The sequence below is a fragment of the Dioscorea cayenensis genome, chromosome 2 (assembly GCF_009730915.1).
Source record: "Dioscorea cayenensis subsp. rotundata cultivar TDr96_F1 chromosome 2, TDr96_F1_v2_PseudoChromosome.rev07_lg8_w22 25.fasta, whole genome shotgun sequence".
In the NCBI taxonomy this organism is placed as follows: Eukaryota; Viridiplantae; Streptophyta; class Magnoliopsida; order Dioscoreales; family Dioscoreaceae; genus Dioscorea; species Dioscorea cayenensis.
In genome coordinates, this window is record NC_052472.1 from 20,371,662 (window position 1) to 20,378,468 (window position 6,807).

General features: G+C 34.8%; 2 protein-coding genes across 5 annotated transcripts; one reads left to right on the plus strand and one right to left on the minus strand.

The window, feature by feature from the left end:
- The first annotated feature begins 88 nt into the window (after window positions 1-88).
- On the plus strand, window positions 89-1,777 carry LOC120274329 (receptor-like protein EIX2). Its single transcript, XM_039280954.1, has 3 exons — window positions 89-484; window positions 526-565; window positions 1,719-1,777. The coding sequence occupies exons 1-3, from the start codon at window positions 89-91 to the stop codon at window positions 1,775-1,777; spliced, it is 495 nt and encodes a 164-aa protein (XP_039136888.1).
- A 2,713-nt stretch (window positions 1,778-4,490) lies between these two features.
- On the minus strand, window positions 4,491-6,225 carry LOC120278386 (probable LRR receptor-like serine/threonine-protein kinase At1g63430). Of its 4 annotated transcripts, XR_005541728.1 has the most exons (4): window positions 5,898-6,225; window positions 5,666-5,739; window positions 4,648-4,906; window positions 4,491-4,565 (listed from the first exon to the last, which is right to left on the minus strand). XR_005541728.1 is itself a non-coding variant. In XM_039285187.1 (3 exons), the coding sequence occupies exons 1-3, from the start codon at window positions 5,985-5,987 to the stop codon at window positions 4,833-4,835; spliced, it is 297 nt and encodes a 98-aa protein (XP_039141121.1). In that variant the 5' UTR covers window positions 5,988-6,225; the 3' UTR covers window positions 4,491-4,832. The 4 variants fall into 4 exon arrangements, 1 of the variants encoding a protein (XP_039141121.1); XR_005541724.1 differs by having other exon boundaries at window positions 4,491-4,906; XR_005541725.1 differs by having other exon boundaries at window positions 4,491-4,906; window positions 5,666-5,791.
- Between the last annotated feature and the right edge of the window lie 582 nt (window positions 6,226-6,807).

Sequence of the window (6,807 nt, forward strand, 5' to 3'; positions counted from 1 at the left end):
TGATGAATTGACATCACTTCATGGATTGATTTTATTGAATCTTTCCAATAATCTTTTCAATGGGAAGTTGCCAGAAAACATTGGTGACATGAATCAGCTAGAGTCACTGGATCTATCAAGCAATAACTTTTCTGGTATCATCCCTCCGAGCATATCCGCTCTGAATTTTCTCAGTCGACTGAACTTGTCACACAACAAGTTGTCTGGGGAAATTCCATCAGGCAATCAACTTCGTACTTTAGATGCATCGGGTTTCTTTTATAACGACGGTCTTTGTGGATATCCTCTAAGTAATTGCATTGATGTGACACCTTCTCAGGGCTCTTTCCATGGAGGAAATCAAGATGAACGTGGAGATTGGTTTGATGACTTATGGCTTTATATAGGCCTTGCATCAGGATTCATTGTTGGCTTCTGGATGTTCATTGTGTTCATCATGATCAAAAAATCAAGAAGAATTTCTTATTTCCGATCTGTAGACAAGGTTTATGATTGGATTTATGTGAGGTTGGTGGTATATTCCAGGAGACTGAAATCAATACTTACAAGGAAGAACTAAGGCCAGGTATGAGCTTTGTAATGACTGTTATCTTTCTATATTGTGCATGTGTGCTAAATCTCAGTTTTTTGTACTATTGAAAAGCATGTAGCTATAATAATGTACACACAATTATAATAAATGGATTGCTTTGTGTGTACTAAATTTTGACTTTCTGTGGACTAAATCTTGATAATAATAATAAAAATACTGAAAGCGAAATAAAAAAACAAATGTTTACTTCTGATGCATTCAATTTAAATATTTTTTGTTCAAGTTAATAGAACTTCATAAACAAACTTATTATGGGCATGATAATTTTGAAGCATCTAAAATCCATGAGAGCTATAAAACTTCAATAGATAAGCCTAAGCAATGCTTCCAGTTATACCAATCATCCATGGAGTGAATAAGTAGCAGCAGGAGCAAAACAGAGGGACATGTAACAGAGGATTGTTGCCTCACATCTCCGCACAGATTGAATTGCCAAGTGAAAGAAGCTGGATATTAACATGTACCAATGTTTCAGACACTGTTTATCATTCATGATAAAAATCTAAATGTGTAGAGATTGTCAACTTTCATTTATATAATTTACCCAAATTTAGCTTAATCTGCATTTATGGGCTGTTTTCATATCCAGGAGGCAACATTGAACGGAAAACTTTAGCCAATGTTATAAATTTAGATATAAAATATTGGCAAATAAATCCTATGAGAATTTTCAGTATTCTACATGGAGAACATCTATCACCTTCTTTTCAAGATTTAATAGGGTTGTTTCATTTTAACTGCCAACCAGTAAACTAAAAAAAGTAAGGCATTCACAACCATTAACTTTGGCAGAGACCTTTATGTCAAGTCCACCTTTTGTTTGCATAAATAATTCTTTTAGCAGAAATTTGCATGTACCTTTTATAGAATTGGTTTTCTAAATTATACTTCCAGAAGATAGTACTTGATTGTATGCCCCTATAAACTACCAAACTTTGATGTTTAACATTAACAGAAAACTTTAGAGAAAATAGCTTTATCATCATAAGTTGATCTATTGATGTAGCCAAAATTTTAAACATTCAATCAAAACACCAGTTTATATATGAAGGCCATAAGATTTATAGTTTAAACTTATCAGAATGAATGATGGACTATGTATGAATTTTTTTTATTTTAAATGCAGAGGGTACAACAGATGCTGTAACAGGAACTAAGAGGTTTGATTCTAATGTAGGCATTTAATCTGCATCCATAAATACCTTCTTCAATTAGAGTTCCGCATCAACAAGAGCTTTGCATATGCATCTAATGAGGGAACATCACAATTTAACATTATAAGCAAACTGAATTTATCAATATGATCCTTGGAAAAATACCAAAATTCTTCAGGGAACCTTGCTTACAGTCAGTTTTTATATTTTTCAAATAATAGGATCAATTTAGATACCAAATTCTATGGGGGATCTCTTTCATCTTCAGTTTTAAATTTGTTATATAATATGATCAGTGGAAAGTTACCAAATAGTTTTTGAATCTCATTCAATTCGAACATTGAGCATAAGAAACAATGACACCACTGGAAATATAATAAACCATTGAGAAGCTTTCTAACTTCATAACCATATCATGACATACAAAGAACATCCATTATTCATTAGAATACAAGACTAAGAGAATATGGAGAGAAATCAATAGCAGCTCACATAATTAGAAAGCATTCTCTTGACATGGGTTTCTGCCAAAGTTTACTGCCATTTGAACTCCAATGCTACTATTGATCAACCATGGGTGGGTTGAGGCACCTCTGGAGATTGAATGTGGCTCCCAAAGTTGAGCATTTCATTTGGCTCATGTTCAAGGGTTAAATTAAAACTTGTGAATATTTGTACTCTTTGAACTTAGGCCCTCAAGTTCTTTTGTCCTATGTGTGGCCTGGACAGAGAAACTATTGATCACCTTTTTAATTCCTGTCCTAAAGCTCAGATTATTTGGTAAAACACTGGCAATTTAAAGCAGAAGATCATATCTTTCCCTTTGGGTATTTCTTCCAGTAATTGGCTGACTGCTTGCCAAGATAACACTTCAGTTTTTATCAAATCTATAATTGTTTCAGGTGTCTGGCACTTATGGAAATCAAGGTGCAATTTAGTCTTTAGAAATGAAACTCCAAATCCTTATCTGGTTGCTTGCAGGACAATTGCGCATGTTAAAGAGTTCTCCTCTGCTCAACATCCCCAACAAGGTAAATGCCTAATCCTTAATAACTTCTCCTCAGCTGATTGCCCTTTCCTCTTTTCTGCAGATTTGGGAGAAAAATTGTACTAATGGTGCAGCTGGATTCATTGTATCAAATTACAACTCTTCAATTTTTGCTGGCAGGTTGCTGTTCAATTGACAATGCAACACTTGCTGATATTGAAGCCAAAGCCTTGCTCTTAGCCTTGCATGCTGTCCATTCTTATCATTCAAGACTACATCACATCTTTATAACAAACAGAGATCTCCATGATGCAATCAAATTGGGTGCCTCAAGATCTACTTGGCAGACTGATTTGTGGATCAAAAGCATTATTGACATCCTTTCAGTACTTGGAAATCCAGAGATTTATGTCATCCCTCACAGTTGGAATGCAGCAACGCATAGATTGGCCATTCATGGCCTTAGCCAACACAGCCTTTCCCTATTTCATCAAAGTCGGGAACTCCCCCGTTGGCAGATGAAGATTTTCTTAAGCAATGGATTTACTTTGTAATTTTCTTCTTCCTTTCTGTTCTTTTTTAGTTTGTTTTGTTTAATTTCAGCTCAGACTGTCTATCTCTCTCTCAGTTTGACCTTTGTTTTCCTTTCTTCTTTTTTAATAAAGGGAGAGATGAAATAAGGTTGAATTAGCATTCTTGGAGGGGGCTTCAAGGTCTCACATCTTGTTGTTAATGAACAAGTCAGAAGTACGGTCATATGAATTACTTAGAAATGCGACTTTTTAGCACTCCATATTTGACATGTAAGTAATTTGAGGGTAAGAATATTTTGCTTTCTTCATGAGATAGTTATGCAATTTTAGTTTAATGATCTTATGCAATCTGCTAACTGAAAATTGTTTTGCCTTTTACCTTTCTTACTTGCTGTTGATATGAACCTCTCTGCTCTGTAGATGATATTTATGAATGGCTTAACATCTATCAATGGTTAATCTATCTCATTCATCAGTACGTTGTCTGAATTGCATCTGATGGGCATATGATTATATATTAAATGAAATATACCTTGCACCTCTTCTGGGAAGCCCTTAAATGTTGATTTTAGGAGTGGGTTTCTATGGTATTATTTTTTACTTTTTAACATTTAAAACTTTCATATTCTTAAGGGTAGTATTTTTTTCCATAAACAAGCAATTTACTACATGTAGCAATTTAGACTTCATTTCAGTATTATCTCTAATCAATGAGTTATTTGTAGTCCATGGACTTTTCTCACTATTAGGAGGAATATCTAGAGCACCCATAGGTCTTGCTATGGTCATTGACGATTTCTTATTTCTTTTCATTGGTAGAAACTCTAATTTCATGTGTTAATATTGCAGTTATAAAAAATTTGATTTAAACCCTTTTTAGGTACTTGATAATTAATAGTTGACTTACAAATATGTGACTTATTAATATTCCTCATGTATTTCCCTTGAATATGTTTTTATGTTTGAGAATTCGTGTTATATGTGTATGCAGGGATGTATGGGTGCATACCATATACATATTTGGTTTGTCAATTAAATAGTGGACGTTGACTATGACTCTTGACTCTTAAATGTTTTTGCAAACTTTCTTTTGGTGGGTCATTAAAACAAACTCTTGACTATGACTCTTGAGAATGATGTGAACTAGGAAATGCCCCTTCGTTGCTTTTTTATAAAAATCAAGATGATCCCAATGCTTACTAATCATTACTATATTAGTATAGTAAAACAGAACATTAAATCTCTTAATAAATACCCCATGGTCATGAACCTGCTTCCTAGAAAATGAATTACCAAAACTGAAACAAAACACAAACCAAGGAATAAGCTAACTAGAGTGTATACTACATGCATTTGCACTTGGAAAAGAAAAAAAAGTACCTATTATGATGTTAAGGCCAATTTAGCCCATGCCAGATGAGAATCCTAGTAAAGAGCAGCTGGTGAGGTCTTAATTCCATCCTCCAACATTTCAGTAATTATTTCCGTGGAAGGCCTCTCTCAGATGCTTCAAGTTCAATGCAAAGACTAATTGTACTGCATACTTGTACACTGCAGAGAGATCATCAGGCTTGACATTTTTCAATTGAGGGTCTACTATTTGGCTCATATTCTCGGGTTTTTTCAGATGCTCCATAGCCTGCAACAACATCGATAATCTTCCGATGATAATGCCAAGAAATTGTCTTCTTAATAATGCCACATAAAAACTGAAGATCAATAAGTAAATGAAGCACTATTTCTGTCAGTAATCAACATTTTCTGCAATCAATTTTAGATGTCCATCATATATTAAAGATTTATCACCCAACCCAATGGCCATCCTCTATCTCTGCAATATAAAGGGCCTTCCACTGATTAGCTCTAGTAAAAGATTTCTGAAAGCAAATGTGTTGCCCTGAACAACCATATGTCGTCTTTCTATGGAATCCATAAACCCATTATACAGTCCACCATTGGTGACAGAACCATTTATGTCTGGTTTCGAAACAATGGCTTTCCACCCCTCAAAATCAAACAACTACATCGATACAATAGATTTCACTCATTAACATAAGTAGAACAATAAGAAGAAACTTTTGGACAAAAGTCTTCAGTAAGTATCATCAAGTAATATAATTTTCACGCCTTTGGAAAAAAGATATCAGTAAAATACACAGAACTAGAGTTCAATTAGGATATTGCTAATGGATGCTGGAGTTTAGTGTGCAAATATTTTAGTCTATGACCGATACCAATAGCTATTTTCATTCATCTTAGCCAAGAGAATTAGCATCCTTCACCATCTATAATGAATTCCTACCTCTTTTTTCTTTTCTTTTGATGACAAAGATTAATGCTTAATATTGTTGAGATGATATAGATATCAGTCAATAAGCAAACATAACAGAACACTTACAATGAAGAGGCTCATATAGTGTTCCATTTGATGTGTATTCTAAAAGAAGCATCCTTGATAATGGTTCGCTTTCTCTGCAATGCGCCAACAACATGACAGTGTTCTCATTATTTAACCTTGCAAAATCTGCAACCTAAGTTAAATATAAAGAGTTTCCTCACACAATGATCAACTCCACAATGATCAACTCTACATTTCTTTTCTTTCAGAAACATCTTGATAAAATAATTACCTCATTCTGAAACTGAAGCTCGAAGTAGGTTGTCCATTGATTTTCTGAAATAATAAGTGAGAAAACAGAAATTTCGTGCCCATTCATCATTGTGCCTTTGTAGACTTTACTGTCTGTAAAAGACCCCAATTATGTTAATGAAATCTTCACAAGCAACTTCAAGTTCTGGCCTGCTGAACCTCAACACTTATCAAGAACTCACTGTAATGATCTGTTCTAAGATCACTTGAAGAACAAACACAAATCAACTCTCACAGAGTATTTTCAGAGAAATTTGCAAATGAATCTACTCTTGATCTTAGATCAAACACAGAATTTACACAAGTTTCTCAGGAATTTGTAGATCTATTCCTCTGAATTACATTCAAGCAATCGGAGGAATGGAAATCAGATCTAAGTTCTCACAGACATTCACAGAAGATTCAAGAAAGATAACAATTCTAACAATGTCAATTCAAGCAAAACAGAGATGAACATCAAGAACAATTAACAAGGAAAGATAACCAAACCCAGCAGTGAAATCACCACCGAATTCCTTCTCCTGTCTCCACTGAGATAGGGCCCTCTCTTCTTTCTCCTCCTTTCCCCCAACTGCCTCCTGTGCTCTTTATCCCCAAAGATAGTCAGTGGAACAGTGCCCGACGCTTCAATCTTCGTTTCCTTCAGTATCTATCCGCACCATAGATTGAGCATCTTCTTTTCTATCTTGGCCGACCACGTGTCCTCCAATTAGTTCCTCCTCACATCTGATATTAATAGGCTCTGCTTTAAACCTATAAGGTAGCATAACACTTGCCCGCCCATCAAAGTTGACCTTGTCCCCAAGGTCTGTAAACAAATGAGGATATTGTTTGCTCAACAAACTAAAATCCTCCCACGAGCTCTCTGAAACAGGTAATCCCACCCAGGA

Excerpts from the sequence above, each read along its gene's own strand:
- LOC120278386 (XM_039285187.1), bottom strand. The coding sequence starts at position 5,987 with ATGATGAATGGGCACGAAATTTCTGTTTTCTCACTTATTATTTCAGAA. Across the intron at positions 5,799-5,897 it reads AGCTTCAGTTTCAGAATGAG|GTTGCAGATTTTGCAAGGTT; the intron begins GTAATTATTTTA and ends TATTTAACTTAG. Across the intron at positions 4,907-5,665 it reads ACTATATGAGCCTCTTCATT|GCTATGGAGCATCTGAAAAA; the intron begins GTAAGTGTTCTG and ends ATGTTGTTGCAG.
- LOC120274329 (XM_039280954.1), top strand. The coding sequence starts at position 89 with ATGAATCAGCTAGAGTCACTGGATCTATCAAGCAATAACTTTTCTGGT. Across the intron at positions 485-525 it reads ATTTCCGATCTGTAGACAAG|GAGACTGAAATCAATACTTA; the intron begins GTTTATGATTGG and ends GGTATATTCCAG. Across the intron at positions 566-1,718 it reads CAAGGAAGAACTAAGGCCAG|AGGGTACAACAGATGCTGTA; the intron begins GTATGAGCTTTG and ends TTTTAAATGCAG.